At 42.2% G+C, this 25,556-nt stretch overlaps 3 protein-coding genes across 3 annotated transcripts in view; 2 read left to right on the plus strand and 1 right to left on the minus strand.

The window, feature by feature from the left end:
- The first annotated feature begins 165 nt into the window (after positions 1 to 165).
- abcb8 (ATP-binding cassette, sub-family B (MDR/TAP), member 8) lies at positions 166 to 5,907 on the plus strand. The gene is made up of 16 exons (XM_079751473.1): positions 166 to 334; positions 603 to 939; positions 1,048 to 1,203; positions 1,513 to 1,607; positions 1,879 to 1,984; positions 2,331 to 2,492; positions 2,594 to 2,679; positions 2,929 to 3,026; positions 3,135 to 3,240; positions 3,341 to 3,374; positions 3,557 to 3,693; positions 3,788 to 3,882; positions 4,004 to 4,137; positions 4,259 to 4,406; positions 4,954 to 5,204; positions 5,597 to 5,907. Exons 1-16 carry the CDS (start codon positions 237 to 239, stop codon positions 5,678 to 5,680), a joined length of 2,127 nt encoding a protein of 708 aa, XP_079607599.1. The 5' UTR covers positions 166 to 236; the 3' UTR covers positions 5,681 to 5,907.
- Positions 5,908 to 7,195: 1,288 nt separating this feature from the next.
- cdk5 (cyclin dependent kinase 5) lies at positions 7,196 to 13,114 on the plus strand. Its single transcript, XM_079751413.1, has 12 exons — positions 7,196 to 7,353; positions 7,669 to 7,757; positions 7,832 to 7,899; positions 8,036 to 8,096; positions 8,186 to 8,242; positions 8,331 to 8,426; positions 8,669 to 8,743; positions 8,972 to 9,068; positions 9,357 to 9,426; positions 9,656 to 9,716; positions 9,827 to 9,907; positions 11,512 to 13,114. Exons 1-12 carry the CDS (start codon positions 7,317 to 7,319, stop codon positions 11,596 to 11,598), a joined length of 879 nt encoding a protein of 292 aa, XP_079607539.1. The 5' UTR covers positions 7,196 to 7,316; the 3' UTR covers positions 11,599 to 13,114.
- A 3,786-nt stretch (positions 13,115 to 16,900) lies between these two features.
- asic1c (acid-sensing (proton-gated) ion channel 1c) overlaps positions 16,901 to 25,556 on the minus strand; it is a gene marked incomplete at both ends in the record, with an annotated part of 65,022 nt that continues 56,366 nt past the window's right edge. Inside the window, 8 exons of the mRNA XM_079750177.1 lie at positions 16,901 to 16,979; positions 18,174 to 18,226; positions 19,475 to 19,546; positions 19,956 to 20,035; positions 20,386 to 20,477; positions 20,738 to 20,891; positions 21,407 to 21,463; positions 21,845 to 21,995. Coding sequence (XP_079606303.1) covers positions 16,901 to 16,979; positions 18,174 to 18,226; positions 19,475 to 19,546; positions 19,956 to 20,035; positions 20,386 to 20,477; positions 20,738 to 20,891; positions 21,407 to 21,463; positions 21,845 to 21,995 — 738 coding nt within the window. The remainder of the gene's footprint in view (positions 16,980 to 18,173; positions 18,227 to 19,474; positions 19,547 to 19,955; positions 20,036 to 20,385; positions 20,478 to 20,737; positions 20,892 to 21,406; positions 21,464 to 21,844; positions 21,996 to 25,556) is intronic.

Raw genomic sequence — 25,556 nt, forward strand, 5'->3', positions numbered from 1 at the left:
ACAAAAAATGCATTAATATTCAAGGGGGGAAATCGTAATGACACACATATTAGTAGTCAGTGGTCTCACAAAAAAAAAAATCTATATGTTTTTTATGTAAAAGTCCACAGGATCAAGGGTCGAGAAATGCACTCTGGGTGACAGTCAACATGGCAGCCCGCATGTAGCTCCTTGGGACCTGTGGGGCTTAGCGATTACCTTTCATTGTAGAAGTACTACCCTTCACTTGGGGAAATATGCTTCACCTACTGTGTTACAGAACAACCACTGGTGCACCAGTCCGGTCGCTCTGCACGCGGTTAAATAAAACCACAGATTTATGGAAATCTCCACGGTATGACTGACAGATAAGCCGTCCGGCTGGTTGATGTGTTTGGGTGCTCCGATTTCAGTCCTTAAACGATGCTGTACAATGATAAAACATTAATTGCAATATCTAAACTCGAAATTGTTGACAAATACATTTGTAATTTAGGTTTTGGTAAACGATTAACACTATTACGATATATACAGCACCTCAAAGTCAAACACTGTATGGTCAGCCAGTCATTAAATAGCAGTGCTGTAGAGATTCCTAAAAAGTGCGCTTCTTTATGTTTCAGAGCCCCGTTGTATTCATCACATGTGCCACACATGTGTAGGTCTTTGCGACAACCTGGCAATGCCGTCAGTCGGATTTGGGGTCTGACCCAAAGAGCTGTCCGCCAGGCAGCCCCCCGGACGTCCAAACCCCGGGGGGTGGCCCTTAAGTTTATTCTGGGGCCAGCCTTCTGCACCATAGCCGCGCGGCTCGCCGGCCGAGTCGCTTACTGTGAAGCAGATTTCAATAACAACGTCCATGCAGAGGTTTCAACTAAAGATCCCGACCCCGAGTTCAAATGGCATATTCTATGGGAATTTGTCAAGCCTCAGCTCTTTGCTCTCCTCGGTGCTGTTGTGGTAAGCAAGCCTAAAGTCACATAATTACATTAGACCTTTTCCATGTTAAACACATGTGTTGACAGTTGGTTTTCATCCCAATCAACCAAGTTATTTACCTCTAATCAGCTTGCTTTCGGTGCTGCAATCCTGAACATTCAAATCCCCTTGATACTGGGAGAGTTGGTGAATATTGTGGCCCGCTACATGAGAGAACACACTGGGAACTATGTTCAGGAGATCAGAGGTCCCGCCCTCAAGTTGCTTGGACTCTATGGTATTCAAGTAAGTGGCATTGTTCCTGATATCCTCAATAGCCTTATTTAACCTTGAATAAACCAGAAGTTTTATTCCAACCTCATAGCTCTCAATATTTGCGACATCTGTACCTGTCAAATCATAACATTTACTGTGAATACATGTTTTTAATCCATGCTGGATTGAATAACCTAATAATAGTGTTATTATTAATTTAATATAGAATCTAGAAGTCAGATTACCGTTGGTGTCACTGTAAACATTGGACAAATGGAAATCGGTGGAAATGTGGAACAATCCATCCCTGATTCACCTCCTCCTCCTCTTCCTTCCCAGGGTCTTCTCACCACCGGCTACATCATCCTGCTGTCCAGGGTGGGGGAGAGGGTGGCCTCAGATATGAGGAAGACCCTCTTCGCTGCTTTATTACGGTAAATAATTCCCCCCGGTTTCTTCCTTTGTACCAAAGACTCAGCAGCACATCATTGTATCATGCTAACAAAACAATAGCGTATTTTCCATAGTATGGAAGAGAACATTGCTTTATTGTGTGGCCATTATATCATTTAACAAACCTTTTAGGTCTCAACCAATATATTTTGAATGTTATTTGTCACCCACTCCCAACTTGAGGACCATGGTATAACACTTATACAACGGTCATACTAAATGCCTGCTGTGTCTTTGCTGTTATTTTGTTAGGCAGGACGTGGCGTTCTTTGACGCCAATAAAACTGGGCAGCTTGTGAACCGCCTGACTTCCGACATTCAGGAGTTCAAGTCCTCTTTTAAATTGGTCATCTCTCAGGTACTGATACTTCAGAATTTAGTCACAAGAGATGTGTTTGTCTACTTATAGTGTATTGCTAAGAAATAATGTAGGCTACTCTAGGCCTAGTAAGTTTATTGAATGTTTTCATCAATCATGTGTTGGAATCACGAATAAATAATAGGAGATCAAACTCCAGTTTTAAAGACATATGCTGATAGGTTATCAGTAGACGATCCTTATTTACGTACGCAGACCTAATTTAGTCCCAGTTGGGAGTAGTATATTTCATTTCGTTTGTACAGTGAATGGCTATAATTGAATGTGCATGTGACTAATCTCCCCTTCTTGTCTCTGCTCTCTTGTATGTATTTGCCTTTCTCAGGGTCTGCGGAGTCTGACCCAGACTGTTGGGTGCTTCGTTTCCCTCTACATCATTTCCCCTAAACTCACCGGCCTGACCGTGGTTGTTCTGCCCTGTCTAGTGGGCGGCGGGGCTCTGATTGGCTCATTCCTCCGCAAGTTGTCTCGATTGGCTCAAGAGCAGGTCTGGTGAACGCTGGGCTTTCGCTGTTATGTGATGTGAATCTATTTCGATTTCTGCCGTTTCTGTTCAAATCTGATGTTGGATCCTGTGTGAGGCTGCAGGTGTCCAAGGCAACAGGTGTTGCTGACGAGGCGCTAGGCAACGTGCGGACGGTTAAAGCCTTTGCCATGGAGGAAAGGGAGCTGCAGTAAGCCAGAGTGTAGTTATCGTGAAATATGTATTCATTCATATATAGGCTACTTCTTTGACTCAAGATCAGAGGATGATCTCTTCTCTGATGATCTCAGAGGATAGTCTTAATATGTACTTATTGATGTGTACCAAAGTTAATGAAGTGTACTTCTTTCAAAAAAAGATTGCATTATCTTTTCAGACATCATCATCTTGGCCCCTATTATATATTGTATATTTACTTCAATATCTACTTCTTTTCCAGGTTATATGCCTATGAAGTGGAGAAGTCCTGTGAAATGAATGAGAGTCTGGGCAATGGAATCGCTGTGTTTCAAGGCCTGTCAAACGTGGCTCTGAACTGTAAGGTCTTGTTTTTCCCTCTCATCTCTTTATTGATTTGAAAAGCGCTTTGCTGAACTGTGTTCATTTAACAGGTGTCTGTGTGTATGTGTCTGTTTGTTCACACAGGCATTGTCCTTGGGACTATTTTCGCTGGAGGATCTCTATTGGCTGGTGATGAAATGTCCCCAGGCGACCTCATGTCCTTTCTGGTGGCTTCTCAAACCGTCCAAAGGTAAGACCTCAGGGTTTCTTTAAATCTGACCGACAGCAGTGCACCGCGTTACAATAATCAACACATTCAATTTCACAATTATGTTACTCTTTCTCAACAGATCTCTGGCAAGCATCTCTATCTTATTCGGGCAGGTCAGTAGGCCAACATGACACAACATGATACATATATGTACGACACCATGGAGTCATTTCTTCTATTTAATGTCTCCGTGTCTACACTTTTTTTCTGAGTTTTTGCTTGGTTCTCAAGACAATCTCATTGGTGGTTAACAGGGAATATAAAGGCTGTTTCTTATCCAACATGTGCTCCGCAGGTGGTGAGAGGTCTGAGTTCTGGGGCCAGGGTGTTTGAGTACATGACCCTGGAGCCTTCCATTCAGGTCCTGGGAGGCGGACGCATCCCCTCCACTTCCCTGACCGGGAGGATCGATTTCATGGACATCTCATTCACGTGAGGGACCTGTACTCCGTTGTTCACTACACATACTACGAAAATTACAAAGCCATGTTTGCGATAAAGTAAACACGTTTTTGTCTGTTTGTAGTTATCCGACCAGACCAGGCCATCAGATCTTAAAGGGTTTCAACCTGACACTGCCCCCTGCGAAAACAGTTGCCATCGTCGGTGAATCTGGAGGAGGTAAAAACAGCCGGCTAGAGCGGTGATTACCGTTCACCTTGAAGTCGCAAAATCACCTGCCTAAACCTGCGCTATTTAATCCATTCATAAACACATTTCCACACTGATGTAATGTACACAGGAAAGTCCACTGTGGCAGCTCTGCTGGAGCGATTCTACGACCCAGATAATGGAGTCATCATGCTGGACGGACTCGACATCCAAACGCTTGACCTGTCCTGGCTCAGGGGACAGGTTATCGGATTTATCAATCAAGTAAGGATTGTTTTTTTCTTTGACGTTCAATTGCACTCATGGATAATGAACTGTACAACCGTCCTATTGCTCTCGCTGGCTCATCTGTTGGTAATTGTCTTTTTCTTCTTGATTTTAATAGGAGCCTGTGCTGTTCGGCTCCTCTGTGATGGAGAACATCCGCTTTGGCAAGCCTGAGGCTACAGATGCTGAGGTCATCAGTGCTGCCAAGCAAGCCAATGCCCACCGTTTCATCACTAGCTTCCCAGACGGCTACAGCACCGTGGTCGGTATGGTCTGCTTAGCTTTTCCAAGAGTGGGCTTCTACGTCTTTTACGTACCTAAAAACGTACCATCAACCAGCCTTTTTAAACAATGGCTCCACTGTAAGATGACCCTTTCAAGATAAGCTATTTTGTATTGCCGAAGGACGGATGAAATATCAGCTCAAATCTGGGGCAACCGAGTTTTTCACTTTCTTAAAATTAATATTTGTTATGACCCACCATTGTGCTGGAGGTCTGTGAGCGTGTCATTGTGGAACACAAACTCGGCCAGCCGTAGTCAACCGTAAAAACTTGTTTGTAAAGGTTTCCAAAGGTATTGACTAGCAATTGTAAAAAAAATCCTCTTCTGAAAGCTTCATCCACAAGTGCAAATTAGTTTTCTACGGTAAAATAAATCTGCAACGTAACAGGAAACAAGGGAGCAACTCTGCCCTTTGCAGTGTTCGGTTTCCGGCCCTGGCTCTGTGCCGTCACCCCCCCAAAGGTTCTGCTATGAAATGGATCAGAGATTAGTATGGCTGTTTTCAATCCTCTGTGTCGATGCGTCCAGGGGAGCGCGGTGTGACCCTGTCGGGTGGCCAGAAGCAACGGATCGCCATCGCCCGAGCGTTGATCAAGAACCCCACCGTCCTGGTGCTGGACGAGGCCACCAGCGCCCTGGACGCCGAGTCAGAACGGGTGGTGCAGGAGGCTCTGGACCGTGCCACTAAAGGGCGCACGGTGCTGATCATCGCCCACCGCCTCAGCACCATCCAGGGGGCAGACCTGATCTGCGTCATGAGCAACGGCCGCATTGTGGAGGTGAGGCAAAGAAAACCGCAAGCCTTGTGTTGATTTGATTACCGTGGGTGTCACACATTAAAGTGTCATTGGTAATAATATACCACCAGGTGCAAGTGTGATTAGCCGTTACAAGCCGTTTTGAAAATCTGCCTCTTCGGACATCACAAGTGGGCGTGTCCACGTATGTATGATGGATAGATGAGCAACGTTTGCTACAGTCCACTGGGTAGGCTGGTAGACTGATCTATCCAGAACACATCTAGGTGGACACGCCCACTTGTGAAATCAGAAGAGGTGAACGGCTTGTGACGGCTAATCACACTCACCCCTGGTGGTATAATATGTCACCTTTAACATTGATGTGAGAGAACCACTTGCAAATAACCAACATTTCTGTTCTGTGTTCCAAGGCTGGGACCCATCTGGAGCTGATCGGCAGAGGTGGACCTTATTCGGATCTGATTCGTAGGCAAAGAGCTGAAGCAAAGAAATGAGCGATTTAACAAGTGTTTACGATCATGTGTACCATCACAAATGTCATGTGACATGTCAATATTGACGAAAGTCTCTGACTACTGGGATCAGGTTATATGTACATGTAAAGTCTACATATTTGGACCAATCATTATATTCGTATGATAGTGGTCTCTGGACATAGGGTTTTACTGCCATGGATTATTTGCCTGTAGCATAATTGTACAGAATTTAATTAAATGGAATACCTCAGTGTTTTATTCTCTTCTGTATAGAACTTATATTTTATCTGAAAATGTACTGTATTTATTGCATTATGAATTAAAAACACTAAGATTAAATAAGTTATTGTTTTATGGCTCTGGTGCTTATGAATTGTGTCTTAATATGTACTAATTGATGTGTACCAAAGTTAATGAAGTATACTTCTTTTAAAGGATTATTGCATTAGTCTGTTCAGACTGCATCTTGGCCCTTAAAAGAAAGGGTGTTTTGCTATAGATTTTTAAATTCTCAAAATACAACCCGCCATCTTCAGTCAGATATGAATCCTAAACATAATATGCAGAAATTTGCCACCCCTTTCCAGATGCCAGCATGCATCTCTTACTACATAACAAGGCATCACCCACGTTAACTTCTTAATACAGGTCCTCCTGCCATTAGTACCCTCAATATCATTACGCTAAAGGGTAGAGCAAATCCAGAATGTGAAATTATTCTTAATGTCTCACAGCTTTTTCATCTGTTACAAAAGTATGGTGAAGCTGCTACGCAAAGAGCATATTTAAATCCATGCTTTAAAATATTATCTAGCTTGAAACCAGTATCACTTTAAACTATAACATTTCAAGGGTAATTCCTCAAACATAATACACCATGTATGGCCAGACATTTTTTTAAGGAGGTTGGATAAGATTAAAAGGCATGGTTTAGTGAGGCAACATTTCAATGATATTCATATTTTTATTTGCATTGGAGTACCTCCTTGTCATGCAGTATAAGGGTATCTAATGTACTGATTTATGAGTTCATTTTGGTCTTGACGAGTTACTGCTCATAAATGTAGCCTTTTTAAATAATGGCAGCTTAGTCCATTTCTACTGCCTGTGTGCATGTACCATGTCTTGTATTTCAGACCCTGCTAAAGATAAGCTTTCCCCACACAGGTCTGCAGACCTTGCTACCGCCTGAACAATGCCATCTTATGATAATTGCCTCTAATTCTGATGGATGTTTTGTAATACGTTGTTTCTCAAAAAGCTAAATAATTTGTGTTGCTGAGCTTATATGATCATATAAAGATTTAAATGAGACATGTGAATTATACCTAGTATTTTACCTTGTCTATCTACCTTACGTTTTTTGATTGTTTGTTTAGAACATTTGCATGCATTTTGTCCATGCAAGTGTCCTTCCCTGCAGCAGCCTAAATCACTGTATGGATTGCATTTCCAGACAATTCCACTGTGATGCCGTTCCTTTTTCAGCCGCTAGATGACCAACAAGAACAGCTTGCCTAGTGAAGTGTCTAGGGTACAAGTCTGGGAGCTAACACCAGCTAGCAAAACATCACTCCGGATTTCGGATTTTTTCTTGTATCAGATAGACCTAGAGGTTCACTAGTTATATTAAGGCTGGCGCCACTTACCAAACATGCAGAAATATGAAAAGCTTGAGAAAATCGGAGAGGGTAAGTACAACAACTATGAGGCAGAAGTTGGATACCTTTCAGCTCCAAGCTAGCATTCCTTTGCGTCCAGATTCAAGTCGTTAGCCCATCGCCTAAATAAATGGGTAGTGTCAAGTCATGGTTTTAACATTAAACAAGGGCAACATCTTCTATTTTACGTCAAACGAACCACATAGTCGGGAATGTTTGACCCTAAATTGCAGTTTTTAAGTAGAAAGGCAGCTCTAGCTAGCATAAGGGTACAGCCAGCAGCTAGCCTTTCATTCATTAACGTTCCCCACTGCCCGTCTCTCGCTGTGCTATTTTCCCTCCCAGGGACGTACGGGACCGTCTTCAAGGCGAAGAACCGCGAAACGCACGAAATTGTGGCTCTGAAGAGGGTCCGATTGGATGACGATGACGAGGTATGTGTGAGGCAGTCAGCAGTAGCAGCAGGGGGCTGGAGGCTGGTCATTTGTTTATCACTTATGTTTTTTAGGGGGTGCCAAGTTCCGCCTTGAGAGAAATCTGTCTCCTGAAGGAACTTAAACATAAAAACATTGTCAGGTGAGTGCCTTTGGTTCAAACAGTACGATTGTTTTTAGTGTTGTAGATCTTTTTTCTGCATTGATTGCTGGCTAGTGTAGGACTGGTTGTCTGGTTGCTGTTCATCATTGAACACATTTTCTTTTTGTGTACCCAGGCTACATGATGTGCTGCACAGTGACAAAAAGTTAACCTTGGTTTTTGAGTATTGCGATCAGGTAAGGAAACTGTGCCGAGAAATGATTGATATTTGTTTGCGAATACATGTTGTCAGATAATGGGGAATGTTAACTCTTCACATCTCTAGGATCTGAAGAAATATTTTGACAGTTGCAACGGAGATTTAGACCCAGAAACAGTGAAGGTAATCACTTGTCTCTCTTGACTCTTCAACATATTATTTATTCTGTGTGAGTTTTTTAACTTGGTGTTTCTCCTGTTTTTCTCTCCAGTCGTTTATGTTCCAGCTCCTGAAGGGCCTGGCCTTCTGTCACAGTCGGAACGTTCTCCACAGAGATCTGAAGCCACAGAATCTCCTTATTAACAGAGTGCGTGTTCCAACATGGACGCCTAGTTAGGCTGTAGTCTGTTCAAAATCATTTAGTTTTAACCCAATGCACGTCACAAAGCAAGGGTTAATTCTATATATGATTTACATCGCAAATGATTGTACAATTTCCCTTGCAAGTTAAATACTACCATATATACTAGGCTATTGGCTAACTTTCTACGTCCAAGGTCAAAGCCAAGAAACTTTTAATTGACCCGTTACTGTTGCCTGTATCACCAGAATGGAGAGTTGAAGTTGGCTGACTTTGGTTTGGCTCGAGCCTTTGGGATTCCTGTAAGGTGTTACTCGGCTGAGGTAGGTGAATGTTACGTGAAAAAGGTCCTTGGTAACACTGTTTGTTGATAAGTACCTGGGGCCAAACGGCAAACTGCCCACATTCTGCTGGAGAACATTTCAGGGACCAGTTCAGAAAATCATTGACAACATCAACATCCATTATGCAACGTGAAAATCATCGGAACATACATTGGTATCTTAAGTGATGCTGGAGGAGTTGTTGATGTTGTGCTGTCGTGTTTATAGGTGGTGACTCTGTGGTACCGGCCTCCCGATGTCCTTTTTGGTGCTAAACTCTATTCTACCTCAATCGATATGTGGTCAGCAGGGTGTATATTTGCAGGTTTGTACAACTGTTATTATATTGGATATAATTTTATCTTATCCTAGCTAGCTTTGTTGTATATAGAGGGAATGGGTTAACTTAGCAATTGTTAGTGCTTGGCATTTGGTTCTATGAACATCCTTAATGTACCGACAGCTATATTGTTGTTTCTCTTTCTTCTGACAGATGTACTTATTGAAAGTCACTTTGGATAAAAGCATCTGCTAAATGTAAATGTCAATATTATGTCTGGGAACCAACATTTGTTGAATATGATTTTAAATTTATTTTCTTGTGTCCATACAGAGCTGGCCAATGCGGGCAGGCCGTTATTCCCTGGGAATGATGTTGACGACCAATTGAAGCGCATCTTCAGATATCCTTTTGCCGTTTGCTAATATTGAAATACTTTTCTGTTTAATTAAGTTGCTATACTCATTCATTATACATGCTACTCTCGATTCTAAAATGGTTTTCTGTCTTTTAAAGACGGGCTATATTTTGACAATGTACAGCATGACGCGACAGCATAAAACTAAATGGAGGAATATATTTTGTGTTGTGGACTCCATTGTGTTTGTAGTTTTTCTTTAACACTGTTGTACATTGTTGGGTACGCCAACTGAGGAGCAGTGGCAAGCCATGACAAAACTACCAGATTACAAGGTAACCCATTAACCTTTTCTTGTCAATATATTGTAGTGTTTCCCAACAGAGGACAAGACGTTAAGCGGATGGTTAACTAGTTAATTTTTTTTACCCCCGTCCACCGCTAGCCGTATCCCATGTATCCCGCCACCACCTCACTGGTCAACGTGGTTCCCAAACTCAGTAGCACAGGACGAGACCTGCTGCAGGTGATTCAACACTTTTAATCTTTGTACTGCTGTGTGTCCAACCATGTAAGAAACGACCACTATCTATCCAATGACCACAAATGCATTCCTTATTATCTAAACATGGCAGACCTATCCTACATTCTTTAGAAACGTCTCTCCTGGGTTATATGTTCTTCCCTGTCAGGGATCTATGAGAATTTTTTTGTAATGTTAAAATCTCAAAATAATTTAATGCATCTGTTTATTAATAATTGAATGTCTGCTTAATGAAGCCTAGGTATTTTATTTTTTATATAGTTCACATCAACCATTTTGTTTTGTTACAGAAGATTTTGTTTGAATAATGTGACACGTGTAGCTAAAGCATGTGTGTGTGTGTGTGTGTGTATGTATATATATATATATATATATATATTAGTGCTGTCAGTTTAACGCGTTATTAACGGCGTTAACGCAAACCAATTTTAACGGCGTTCATTTTTTTATCGCGCGATTAACGCTCTTTTGGTTTGGCAAACATTGTCGTTTTTTCACCTGCTGTCTAGCAACAACTAGTCACTTAAGAAAAACTCCAAAACCATACCGGATCTAGCTACACCGGAAACAAAACAACAAGCACGCCGCACAAAAACTCCTTAAAAGTGTGTGTGTGTTTGTGTGTCACTCTGTTTGAGCCTGGTACTAGAGTTCAATGTTGTCATTAGCTGTTACCTCTTTCCGACCAATCGCAGTTCAAGGACCACCTGGGCTGTACCACTTCGGAAGGGGCCGCTCAGTTACTCCCCTCTAGACAAAATCGACTTGGTTGCGACGTTGACAGTTTTTGAGTGTTACGGCTGTTGAGTGAGTGAGAGGTTGTGGGCGCACAGCTCAGGCTGTCGGACGGCGCTGCAAGAAACTTTTATAAACGCAATATTGTTATCCCGCAGTAATCAGCCCCATAGCCCCGAAACGTTAACGGCCCACCCCAGCTCTCCCGATTACCACTCCGCCGCCGTGTGTGTGTGTAGGTGTTATTCGATAGCCTGGTAATGTGTATAGGCCTTCGTACGGTAGGAATATTCATGCTGGTTTAAATAATAAATGTTATAGTATTTCCCACCTTTAATGAGCAAGAGTTTTGTTCGAAAGTTCAGTGATTGAAACAAATAAAAGCCTGGGCTATTGAAGTTTTACGGTAGGCCTACCACTGTCATGCACCTCCCTGATGTCAAGTGGACCGGGTTGAATTCACTGCGGGTCTCTTCTTATATCCATCTTACCAAATATATTTTATTACTGTCCTTCTCAACACTCTGATCTCATTAAAAGGCTAGCAGCACGAAATCAAGGGATATTTAGTATATAAAGAAATGTGCAATTAATCGCGATTTAATCGCGAGTTAACTATGACATTGATGCGATTAATCGCGATTAAATATTTTAATCGCTTGACAGCACTAATATATATATATATATATATATATATATATATATATATATATATATATATATATATATATATATATATGATTTTATTATAAAACTAGAAAAATAAAGTTTGGACCTTTTTTTTTGTTGTGAAGTTTGGACCTTATGGTTTAAAATCTTGAATTAAGATGTCTTTTGTAATCTTAACTCAGAACCTGCTGAAGTGTAACCCGGTCCAGAGGATCTCTGCGGAAGAGGCCCTGCAGCACCCATACTTTGCTGATTTCTGCCCACCGTAGACCACACCGTAGCAGGTGAACCTCCTTCAACACCACCATCACCACCACCACCACCACCACAATCAAGCCTCCTGACCAACACGTTTTCACTCAGACCCTTCCACCCTGTATCTATTCTTTCTTTTCGGAAATGCCCTTGCTTTGATATCATCTTGTTGTGCCTCCTTGTTAATCATTATTACTTTGTTCTGGTTTGCAAGTCTGTCCGTGCGAGGTCTCGTCTATCCTGGGGAGACCCCAGACTTCGTCGTTATTGACCGCACTTTTGGGAAACATAACAGCTTTTTGATTCAATTTATCAAGGGCTATCTTGAAGAACAAACATGGGTCTTTCAGTTTTAATATCTGCTACAATGGAATACATGCCCAGAGTTGACTGTGAAATTAGTAGTGATGATTCTCTGATGCCCTGTTTCAAAACTTTGAACAGGCCATGTCATAAATGGAAAACCTAAATGCATATAATACATTAGTGTGGTGTCACTTTAAGTGAGGTATTTATGCTTTCCTTAAAGGCATGAACACCTTTTTCATTAATTGCATCCATTTTACACTGAGTAATAGAAAAAAAAACTTTATCAATATTTTAAGCATAAACCCATCACTTTTCCATTACTTTTAAAGAGCAGATTGTACAATGGTCTGGGACAACGCTATATTAGTTGCACGTTTTTGCCAGCTTTTTGTGTGCATGATTTGTCAACTACCAGTCACACTGGGGTCACTTCTTGTCACCATTTTAGTCTATTAAAATGCAACAGCCATGTTAACAAAAGTGGACCAATGTAAATTGTAGAGTTGATGAACAGAGGACCATTAGTGCATCATTGCTATCTTTTATAATCTGTTCATTTTCTTTTGTAGTTAAAATATGAAAAAAAAATGAATTGTTGGCTATTGTACATCACAAACGAGATCCGAAAGAATTTATATTTCATCACGCCCTCTGTCCCTTGTGGTTTCTTTGTTTCAAACGGCTTCCTTTTCCATTGCAGAATCACCCCCCAGATTGTTTCCCTCATCATGGGTTGTCTCTGAAGTAGATAGAAAAGTTAATATTTTATTTTTGTTCTACTGATGTAAGCAAAATAATTGAATGCATGTATTTATTAATAATTGAATGTCTGCTTAATTAAGCCTAGGTCTTTTCTTTTTTTAAATACAGCACAACCATTTGTTTTGGTACAGGATATTTTGTTTCAATAATATGACACTGCTTTTATACAGCAACTTTTAGTATTCATGACAAAGGTTGTGTGTGTGTGTGTGTGTGTGTGTGTGTGTGGAAAAATGTTAGGATTTTATTCTAAAACTGTAGTGCGATTTGCTTTCATCATGCTTTAGTGCTGCCAGGCTATTCCAGAACTAGTTGAAGACAAACCGCTCTAGAGATATTCCACAATGTCATTGGATTTTGAACATTGAAGTTTGCACCTTCTTGTGTCCTTTTTCCTACTCACCACGTAGCTAATGTACCATTAAACATACGCCATCAGTGGTTTTGTATTTTTTTTTTTGAACCACTATGATTCACTTTTTAATAAAGTGGAAATAAACAAACCCACTGATTTATTGAACTAAGAATAGATGGCTGTAGCTGTGACGGTATAACCACTCTGTTCCTTGTCTTTTTCTTTGATCACACAAAAATGCACACTAAAAGTCATCTTGTTTGTCATAGATGCAAAACGCATAACCAAGCTGTGTATACGAAACTTAAACGAGACATTACACACATTTAAGAGGGTAGGAGCTATTTAATGTCCACGTCAGTGTTAAATCACAAATCTACAATATACTGTAATGTACAGTACGTAGAGCCAGATGAAGCAAGCCCAAAATTTCCCAAATTGTTTGTGCATGCAATCATAAAATATACAAAACAGAATACCTGTAAATACCACTCTTCACTTCAAGCCACTTAAGGTATTTTCTTTTCTTTTTCTCTCGCTCTCCATTCAAAATGTCAGGAACATAAGTCACTCATCGCACCCACACTGAATTAAATATTGCACAATCCCAAGCCTTCCTCGAGGTTGTCGGTGCTGCTATTTTTCCAAAGGTCTAATATACTTTTAGTAGCACAGAGGGAATGGCTGCATTAACACGTTGTTTCATCTGGCTCAAAATTACATTTGGATACAATACAAAAAAATAAATAATGTTTCAACAGGTCTGATAATACAGTAGGTAGATATTGGTAATACACAATGTTCATGCAAGAAGGAAAATGACATAATGTGCTGCAGAGTGTGATGGATCAAGCTCTTTGATAATTCAATAATTCAAATCTAAAAGGCTATATATATAGATATATATATTGATATGAAATGCTGTTCATCTATGGTTTCATAAATGAGCGTTGAAATTGTATAACTACTTGGAAAAAAATAGCACAAATATTTCAAGCCCTAAGTTAGCTGCTAGCTGGGATACATAGTTTGTATGACCGGTAGTAAGGCAGGGATACGAGGGGGGAGGGACCCACGGCCACCAGTTAATGTTAACCCCATGTTAACCCTATGTTCACAGTTGGTTGTCTATCATCCCAATAGACAAGGTTTTTTTATGAACCATTCTTACGCTAATGAAATGGGACGACATATGACATAGAAACTATGTCTGCAACGATATCGTATAGCATCACAATGTCACATTTAATTTGGGGCAATACCTTTTAGTAATATTTTTTTGTATTCTTAACCAGTTAATATGTAAGATCATCGTAATATATAGAAATTTAATATACACATGTCAAAACCCGTAGCCATCTCGCCTACGTTCGTTAAACAGCTACCGGACAGGAATGAATGAATGCAATTTGGGAATCCTCAAGTGTAGGATGTATGCCGACTGGATTTGTTAACAGTAGTACCGTAATCAATTAATTTATTGCTGACAACACAACACCACCCATTAATTAAACAACCCTGAATAGTAAAGCGATATTTTTATTTTCCTTTGGATTAGGTCTGGACTGTGTTGTTGATCTGACGCAAAGTATGTTGTCGTATTCCTGATTAACCCTTAAGTGCGCGTGTATTGGACACTCCAAACTAAAGCCTATAGGCGCGTTGTCGTGGTAACAAGACGTGCCTGTCATTGGCTACAAAAAGTAATGGCTGATCTCCCAAGGTTTTGTGCTTCACAACAGTCATCTAAATAAGCAGACAACAGAGTAATAAAGCTCCGGTGTTTCTAACACCAACCCCCCCTACTGGCAAGGCGGTAAGCTCACCAAGTAAAAAACAAAGAACACAACATAGGCTGTCTGTTGTCTCTGAACTGTAGTCCCAACAAACGATCACAGTTCAGATGTGTGAGGTGTTACTGGCGTGGTTACAAGTCCAGAGCCATGGGTTCGGGGAGGGGGAAAGAAACAAACATGGATGACAAGCGGGAAAATAAACGGACAGACGTGTAAGAAGAGAAGTTGTGGGAACGTGAGGGAGATGGTTAAATGTATCGTTTATTATACTCGATGGTTTATACATCACAATTTGTCGTTTTTCTTTTGCGGTTTCAATACATGATATCGTAATAACAATAGGATACAATGATGCAATATTACAATGTCGCTCTTTTTAAAAATCGATTTAAGATAAGATAGTCAGGGTTGTTGTTTTTTTGTTTTCCTTTTACATCTTCTTTGTCTCTACAAATTCTATTCCAGTGTCGGTCGCGTAGGCCTAAGTCACTGGAGGGTGGAAGACACTCGGGGTCCACTCGGATATAAACACATTCAAGGGCTATACGTGGACGGGATTAGGTTTAGGTGGCGCCTGGTGAACGGACTGGCCTTCTGGTACGAGATCAGAGGGGAGGGCGAAAACCCCCTGGAACAAAACGTTGACCTCGTGGGGAGTCTAGAATTTCGTATGGCATTTCTGCGGGTATGTACATATTCATGTGACGGTAAGGAATGTTATCTACAGACGGTCTGTGTTCTCCATGAATTTATAATAGAGAATAGATTACTATCACTGGGGCTTGTGCTGATTTATGAACTTATTTTGCCATCGGTAAGGACAAATGAGGAATAATGCAGAATGTCACAAGAAAATTCTAGTGGTTGATCTTCTAAACTGAATCATCGAACGGAAACCAGGGCCAAGGTTGACAGCGGACTAAATGGATGCATTTTTCTCATGACAGTCATTATGTCGTATATAGCAACACTGTTCTAAAACTTGAAAATTATAATGTAAATGTTAAATATAAGCCATATCATATTAAGATACAATCGTTTCTCGCCTGACTCACTTCCTCTCTGTGAACCTTGGTGAGAAACACAGTTCAAACAGACATCCATTAAAACACTCTCACCACATCCATGGGAAAACATGTTTATATTGCACAACCAATGTTCAATACTTAGCGACTCATATTGTTGTCAATCATCGTCAGTCTACGCTTTCAGGCTACGTTCAAGAGGTCTAGGTGACTGTGTGTGTACATTCTTCCACTCGAAGAGACGAAAGCTTAGCAGTAACAAAGGCATAGTGACAAACAGCAGTGCGATAAGCTATGGATGTGTGTTTTGACTCGGGGTCACGAGTGAAGACCGTGTTGTTATCCTGATAATGAGCCGTCGACCCCTCAAAACGTCAGACAATAAATCACAAAAAAAACGTTTTCTTTGACTTTAACTAGGTGACAGCTCAAAGGGATAACAAGTCACTCAACCTGTCTCATCAGATTACAGGGGGGGAGAGAGGGGGCATCGCTGTTCATACTTTGAATGTATGCCACTCCTGCCAGTCCACATCTATTCCTTGGATTCATAGGCCACAGAACTCCAAAGCATGTGGTGCTATGTAATTATACATTTTATTATATTACCTCTGGTCACAATCCTTCCCATATACAATCGCTTAACTCGGTCAGAAATACCTTTTGGATCAGAAGAAAAACCCTTAACCAAGAGAAAGCATGGATGGACAGAAGCGAGCGAGTGAACTACACCACGGATGAACACCATGAACGTCTTAAACGATATGAAATAAAAGGTGGACGCCCTCGGCATGGCAGTTAAACCTGAGTTTGTGTTTTGGAAGTGTATATATTTTTTGGTGTTTATTTTTTTTGTAACTGATGATAGTATTCTATTTCTATTCAAGGTCTACCACGCTGTCGAGTATACGCTCTCCCTTTTGGATTTCTTCACTTTTTTACTTTTACATGAATTATTTCACAGTTTGTAGCCGATCCTCGATAGTGTCCCCCCCCACCCCACCCTCCCCCACCTGGCCCCAGTCTGCGTCTCCATCACCGGGTCAACAAGCAAACTCCTCGAAGTTCCCTAGAGTCGGGTGACGAGGTAACATGTTCGGCGTGAATCCGAGACTGTCCGAGTGACTCCGGAGGGTGTCACAGGTGCTCTGGGGGGAGAGAGGGGAAGAAGAGGGGGGAGAAAGGAGAGGAGGAGACGAGACGAGGTCATCCGCATTAAGGGAGAAGGGCAGTGCAGGGCAGCATAATTCGGAGAAAATAGGGTGAAAATAATGTGAGGGACGGATAGCCAAAAACAAACAAAATGGAGGGCAATGACAATGTAATCGGACACAAGGTCACAACATTAAGGACAGCGAACGACAGAGAAATGCATCCCAGATTCAAAGGATACAGGGATAAGGAAGCAAGCACAGAATAAAATGGAGCCCAATGAAAATATATAAGGCCAAAAATGGGGTGAGATATAGAGAGATGAGTGGACAGAGGGGGGAAGGAGAAGAAAGAACAACACATTTAGTCCTGGGCTTCAGTCGAACCCGCACTATAACGTCTAGCAGTGATGAAAGCTGAATCGTTCGGCATGTGCTGTGTTTCTATCTGGGCAAACAGGCTTTGCTTCAGATGTTGCCGCTACATGGGGAGAAGTGATGCACTCATTCGTAGCAATGGTTTAATTGCTATTCCCGGCAGGAAAAGGAAAAATATTATTGTATGTGAAATCATCGCATGCAGATGATGTACATAACATCACAAAGTAATGCATCTAGTGATGTTATCAGGCGCTAGCTTCTAATGTAAACGGCCAGCGGTGCTGCAGGAAAACACATCTCGGTTGGTGTAGCGCTGTGTTCGTTGGACAGATATGTATTTGTTTTTCACTGGAGCACTGCTCTTATCCCTACAGGGGGTCAGGGGGGGCGGGGGAGGAGAAAACAAAATCATTATTGGAATTCGTTGCCAGTTTTTTGTGTCACGGTGAAGTTTAAGTTTAACTCTCACAGGAATGTTTTGATCGTACTGCCGAGTCGTCTTCCGCAGACGATTCCGCTGATCAAAGAGCACACACTGTGGTGGAACTAACCTCTCCCTGGTCGATACGAGGTGACGGGGTTTCAGATCAGAGAGCGCCGTGTGAATGATCCTATTTAATCCCACTTTCAACTGAAAGACCGCCGCCTGCGGAACACCTAATCCACCGCCCCGAACGGGATATGGTATGTATGACGATGGCGTCCTGTGTTGGATGAACCATACGGGGATGTTTCCCAACAATGTCCGAAAAAAGAGAGAGGAGAGTGACAGCGTTGGAGGGAGGCTCTCATATTAATGGGGTTTGCTACCTGGGGGCATGATTAGGCGTGACACCAGGGCTGGTTGGGTTCTCTGGAAACTCCTGGAATAGACATGATGAAAAGAAAGATGGGTGAGGGTGGCTGGAATGGAAATAATAAACACAATGCAATGCTAACAGTTGTGGGGGAGGGGGCGGGGACTATCAGGGGGCTTCAAGTTGAGGGATATCAAATGTTGGAGGATGAAATGTGTTTTTGGTGTCTTTTTGGGCTTTAACAAGCAGGAAGTGCTCAGAGCGTACAGCTACAACATTGTGGATGAGCACTGAGGAGGAGGAAAACATCTAACGTCTGAAAATGATGATATGCCGTATGTTCAGAGTTCGGTTGTTTACGTGGAGTTATGAGCGAGTCAGTTGGAGGTGGTTTCTTTGTCATGAGAGTAAGAGGTGGATAAGATGGATCAGACTAAGCAAGTGTTATTATGACATGGATGGAGGGGAATGCAGAAAGGAAAGCTAAATGCACAATGTGCCTTAGGTTTGTTTTCCTACCATGGCTTGCGTTATGCCCTGATTGATCTCAACCAAACCAGATGTCTTGGAATCATTCCTCTTACACATCTTTACTCGGACAAGGAAGAACACACCCATCCTTGTTCTGCTCTGTTGAACTGTAATCTAATGAACCAAGGCGACCATGCATGCCACTACAGTACGCTGCACTCATTCAGAGACAAACCAAAGTCTTCTTCAAAGACTTGTAAAGCAAATTGAAGTTGATTTTTTTTCTCGCTCCATCGTTACTCATGAAGAACATTTGGGCTTGTCTCACAAAGAGCAGAATTCTTTGCACAGGGGGGGGTTTGGAAACAAACAGGTAGATGAACTCAGGAACACAATTGTTGGCTGCACTGAGCAAATTACGCCTCACTACGTTTGATTAATGACCAAAGAGAGGAACCAGAATTTCCAGATAAATTGTTGGATTAGTTAAAATCTATCTCTACATCGGTGGACGAATAAACCATAAGGAGATCTTCGCAAAGGAAAATCTAGTTAGTGTTTATCGATTTAAAGAAAAAAATATCCAAACCGTTGGGATGGATATGTTTTATTCTTTAGACATCAAAGTTCAAATCATATTTGGAATAGTTTCAAATACATTTGAACAGAAAGTGAAAGTGGTGGCAGTGGAAAAAGTCACAAATAAGTTGGGCATCATTCTGACATGGTTTAGGTTTCAGAAATACACATCTTAAACACAAGAAGACACTGTTCTGGTTCCTGGGTTTATCTGACATTGTGTCACGGATCGACAGCGTGAGAAGCAGAAAATAAAAGTATTACCAGATTGTCGCTCTGGCATCGCCGTGGTCGCTTCTTGCGGATGAAGAAACCAAGGACCTTATCCTTGAACACCTTGACAGGAAAGCAGATCAAAGTAATTTACTTGCATAGCGATCAATGGCACTCCACATTAGTCTCTGTAGTTCTTATTACTTACTTTATTTGAAATATTTGTATTATTACTTATATTAATTTACATTATCTTTTATTGTTGCTGCTATCTGACTGTTGAGGAACCAAGCCTAATAATTGCACTCTCGTGTTCTTGGGTTGGCCCTACAATAAGATGTAATAAAATAACTCTGATTCTGATTCATAACAACAGTACACAGATATTTAAGGGTCTGGTTCTGCCAGTTGCATCAATAGCAATGTATAAAAGTGCAAAAAGAATCGATAGCTGCAGAATATAGTCATACAGCATTTCTCCCTAAAACGACAGAAACGTAAAATGAATTCACTGAAGGGGTAAAGTGTTTACCTCGTATAAGTAGTCGAATATTTCCAGTATTGTCAAGACGCTGGCTCCAATAAACAGCCCCATCTGTCCTCCGATGTCACCTAGGATGTCATAGACACATATGGAGACATGCATTTGTCACAGATCCCGTCAACTTGACTTCCACTAGCGATGCGTTCCCGCGTGAGTGACTATGTGTAAGCTGACGAAATCAGAGAATTTAAACCCTGGCTTTCTGCCAGTGTTAACTCAAGCGCCTCGCATTCGGAGATGGATTTAGGACCCGTTTCCTTCTCTGTTCCAATGCTGTAAGTACATTGGTCCTAAGTGGTTGCAGCTGGAGGTCCCGGTTTGAGAAAGGCCGTAAAAGCCTGAGGAAGGTTTTCTAGATTAGGATCAATGCATTTGTTCTTTCCTACATCCATCATAAAGTAAGCTTAGTGGATCTCACCGAGAAGCCCGGCGATTTCATACGCTTTCTTCTGCTCGATCTTCTCATAGTTCAGAGCTTCAAAGAATATGTCCAGCACTAAAAGGTTTTCTCTGGGGGGATGGAAGGGAGACGAGATTCTCTCAGGATACCATTTTCATTGGTAAGTAAAGAGTTGAAATATAATTCAAATAATTAAAAACACATTTCAAGTTTAATCCTGTCTCGTTTGTTATGGCATTGAAGGTGAACGATGGAGACCAACATCTCGCTATGCTAACGCTACCCACTCAAAGCAAAACAAAACAAACCAAGAAAAGTCATTCACAAGGTCATCTTCTCAGGGACGGAGAGCCAATGGGCAAATACTTACCCGATGTATTGCTCGGTTTTGTTGAATTTCTTAGCCAGATACTTAGCGGACGCCTTACTGGGGATCTTTACCATGGAGAGCTCCTTGCCGTAGCGCGTCATGTTGCAGGGCGTCTCACAGACACAGTAATCGTTGTCTTTCTCTACCAAAAAGTCTGTGGATGTGGATCAAATCATTCAATGGACCGAGCACAAGTATGAAAGCGTCCCAGTCTAAAAAATGTATAATAAAGAACATTGCCAGCAAGCACATTAAAACGAAGAACAGAACTATTTGCTGCCATCGTTCACTTTCCATGAAACAAAAATAATGAACGAATCCAGGGGATATGTCAAGGGAACGGAAAGGGGGGAAAAGATCTGCGCTGTTGATTATATTTTAATGAACCATGAACAGAACACAATGTTTTAATGGGATTTAAAAGATACAAATGTTTTCCAGCACTGACTGATAACCCCTCATTCGAGTGAATGCCAAACTATTCTCCAGGGTTTAATTTATGTGTCATGTTGTGCCGTTTGGCGCCCGTTGGCTGCGAACTGCCTGGGCTATCTGACACGCAGGGAGATTCATGCAGTCAAACAATCCCTGGAAAAAGAATGCATTTGCTTTGCTAAAAAACAACAACTAATAAGCATCTCTGTTTGCAGTCCTTGGGTTTTGGCTCACCTAACGCTGGGTCAGCACAGTCTTTGTACTGCTCAGGTGTGCAAACAGTCGAGGTACCTGTTCAACACCACACAGGGGGGACAGAAAGGCATCGTTATTCTGCTCACACCAATAACACACAACACAACTGTACCCTCTGTCTTCTGAATTGACATTCAGGGAATTGAGCTGATGCTTTTATCTAAGGCACATATATTGCTTGCGGTACAGTAAGGATGTTCATAGAACCAATTGCCAAGCACCAACAATCGCTAGGTTAACCCACAACAAAGATAGCTATGATAAGACGCTGCATAGCGCTAAGTGATATTTTTTAAGTGCAAGGACGTACAACATATATTAATGGATAGCTGCAAGTTCACAGCGGGAGACATTATCAACATGGTTCGGTTTGCAAAACAAACTCAATGCTAAATTTGGGGGCCAGTCGGGGCCTACCGGGCATGTGCACCATCCTGCAGTTGCAGTTCTCCACCAGGTAGCGCGTCTCACAGTCGATGCGGCATGCCGTGATGCTGTACGTGGAGAAGAACTCGGAGTCTATGGGGGTGGACTTGCAGTCGCCCCAAGGTGGTGGCAGGTACTGCAGCTGGAAGAGGGGGGGGAATAAGGGTGTGTTTTTATCCCCCTCGGGGTCCGTCTGCCAGACCGGTACACCGACACATCAACACACCAGTCAAGCCCAGCGGACAACAGTCTGGCATCGGAAAATGGATAATTGTTACCAAAACAGGACCGCAGGCAGCCGCAAAAACATACAGACAAGAAAAACACAACAACTTTTTAGTGTTTGTGGACAGTGCTGACATAGGACGCCCGATCCGATTTAAAGAGACAATGGGTGAACAGGGTAGGGGGCTGTGTGTGTTGCAGCAGGCATTGCGTTGGCAGGTTAGGAAACATTACTGATGCAGGGCTTGTCCTATTGTGGGGGAAGCAGACTGCAGAGGATCATGGGGGAATGGAAACAGGCCTAATGCTATCAACTCGCAGCAGGAAAATATGGACTGTCAGAAAAGACGCCACCACGATCGATGGACACGGAAAGTGAATCGCAATGGTGCTCTGTGGTCACAGTCTACGCTGGTATTGAGTGCAATACTTTTACTTTATAAATGCTACTTTTATCCAAAGCTTACATGTTAATAAGATGGATGGTATGATGGTATGGTTGGCAGGCATAGGTTTAGGCATTAGTATAGGGTATAGCATAGCATATGCTAACCCTATAGGCATAGCGTCAGCATAGGTCTCGTGTTTTGCACTTCAATGTTAAAATCCAGTTACAGGTCATGATATTCAAATGTGTGTCCGGGAATTTGAAATGGATCCTCTTATTAAGAACCTTTCTCATTTTCCCACAGCGACCATTCTTTGATAAATGATATCTCTTCTAAAACTAGACTTTCCCATTCTGATCTGTAGCACACAGTTCAGTTTTTGAAAAACCTTGCTTAGTTTGTGCTAAAACACATGCATATGTTTGAAAGTGATCTGACACTTTTCCAATATCTCAAGGTTATTCAGACAAACGGGGGGGGCCTCTTATCAGAGCAGTCCTGCATAAGAAACTCAAGTACTACCACCTCTAACTGCAGTTCACCCTGACGCCTAATCCTCCCCTCCAGTCCATCCAGATTAAGCTTTGCCACCTGAGAAGGACATTTACTCAATAGTAGGTGGCCCATAGAGTCTTTATTCTGGAAGGCCGAGGATTTACTCATGCAAACATAATGAAGCTCTTATTGAAATTCCGCTGGCAGCTAACGGTCCCATAGCCGGAGAGAGTTATGGGTGGGGTGGGGTGGGGGTCTTGGGAAACACCCTCACGTGCATGGGTGATGATGAGTTTAAGGAAATGATGAGTGGCTGTGGGCCCACTGGGGGACAACCAACACAACAGTAAGTCGAAGGAATGTGTTGAACGAGGGGGTAGTGCATCAAATAATAACAACAAGGCTGAAGCCATGGAGACACACACCAGCAGAGAACCTTCTAGGCTGCATGTGTTGGCTGCACATGTTAGCCCCAGCGGAGGGAATTAGCAGCCCTTTAATGGCCACGGTAAAGGCGGCAAGAACGAGGATGTATCGTCGGTCCTGAGATTTACTTGTGCTCCCGCCACATAAAAACTAAAAAGAAAAAGAAAAGACACAGATGGCTTCATTCACAGCGGAGGAAATGGGGCTGTTGAATTCGGATTTGGGTGGGTGGGGCTACTTAACAATATTTGAATCTCGGGTCATGCAGCATTTCAAGACAGGAATACGCTAACCTCTGCTCTTGAGTGGAAAAAAATGTTTGGGTGCCCGGGCCCTGCCCAAAGCCGAGCTAAGGAGGCTCTGACTGAGAGTGAAGCCTGGCTCATGGAGGAAAGGAGGCTCTGAATGGGAGTGAAGCCTGGCTCAGGGCGGAAAGGAGGCTCTGAATGGGAGTGAAGCCTGGCTCAGGGCGGAAAGGAAGCTCAGACTGAGTGAAGCCCAGCTCATGAAGGAAAATAGGCTCTGACTATGACGCCTGGCTCATGGAGGAAAGGAGGCTCTGACTGCGAGAGAAGAGTGTGAAGCACAGCACAGAGAGTGAAGCTGCCTCTTGGAACGTCTCATCTAGGGAAGGAGGGAAGGAGGGGAGGGAGAAGAGGGAACACAGCACACATCGTTACTCATGTGAGGGCAGCAAAATAAAGGATTTGCCACATGGTTGGCATGATTGGTCAAGGCCCTCTGTCCTCCACCAACTCCTGCCAAGGTCAAATACTAAATAAAAATCCAATCGGATTGTCCCAGTGGCGCCCGTTACTGATGGCTCAGAAGCAGCGCTGGTTAGTTGGTTATTCAGCCGTCTGCCCCCCGCTTTCCCACTTCATCCGTCAGTCTGACAGTCAGCGGGGAAACCTATCCAGATTAATGGATAGAGCTGGACCAGCAGATTCACGAAATCTAAACTTTCTATCAAGGATTCAACACCTGTGAGGGGGATGAGTAAGTATTTCAAACTATAAGCGGGCTTTGAAGGCATTGAAATTAAGGGGGGGGAACCAGAGCAGCTGATCAACAACATTGATTCTAGGTTGATAATTGATCATTGAAATACTAATATTTGTTCATCAAATTTACTCTACTCATAGGTTGTAATAGATGTTGTTATACTATTGTAACCTATCAAGAAATAATACCCTGTGATAGGTTGTAATACAATCTGTTAGTTAAATGGCTATTAAACCAACAGAAAAGCATGTTCTCCCAACTACCAGAAATAATAATTAATAATCCATATTCTTTTGAATTCCCGTTGTAGTAAGGCAGAACGCTCCAACAAAGAAATAATTGCACAAACCGATAATTGCACAAAACCGAAGTGCCATCATTGAGTGCGTCTGTTCTGAAGTGGTAAATGTTCTGCTTCCACCCATGACAGTTTGCTTCACAGAGATACGGAGATTTTAGATTAAAATTAATTACCCAGGATAAGGAATTACAGAGCCATGTATTTGACCATTTCTGGCTAATGAATTAAAAAAAGCATTACAAGCCTGATGGGGGGGAATTAGCAAACGGGGGAAACATGCTAACGGCGTGCCCTGCAGCTAACAAGCGCTACGCTAAATAAATCAACACACAGCATGAATCACTGTTCAAATCCCATCATGTTGAGCCTCTGCACCGTTGTACCGCACCGTGGACACCGTTTTAAAGATCTGCTGTCTCGGTAACATCCGAAAATCGCTTTATGGTTTGATTAGATTTGGAAATCAATGAACTGGGAGGAGAAATTTATGAGCTTGCACACCACCCCATGCTTAAGGCTTTTAATGCTTTCTCCTTCACGGACTGGACAGTGGACGGGTAAACAAGAGGTAAAATATCTGTTTTGGGAATATTCCTAACAATCTGTGTTTAATGGGCCAAGAACCGTTCTTCTGAACTTGAACGCAGCTAGAAGTTTCCTCTTCATTGTCCTTGCCTTCCTCATTGTCCCGTAACCACAATACACGTGAAATACATAAAACATTCTGATCCAATGTCACAACCTTCGCCTGGTGGGTTCTAGCGGTGCAGAAAACAAAGTCTATCTTTTCGTTCCCTGCCTGGTCATCACTTGCCTGGGCTCCAATTGAAGTCAAAGAGAAAAGGACTAGGGTTCAACCAAG

Source organism: Pollachius pollachius (assembly GCF_949987615.1).
Source record: "Pollachius pollachius genome assembly, chromosome: 14".
Lineage (NCBI taxonomy): Eukaryota > Metazoa > Chordata > Actinopteri > Gadiformes > Gadidae > Pollachius > Pollachius pollachius.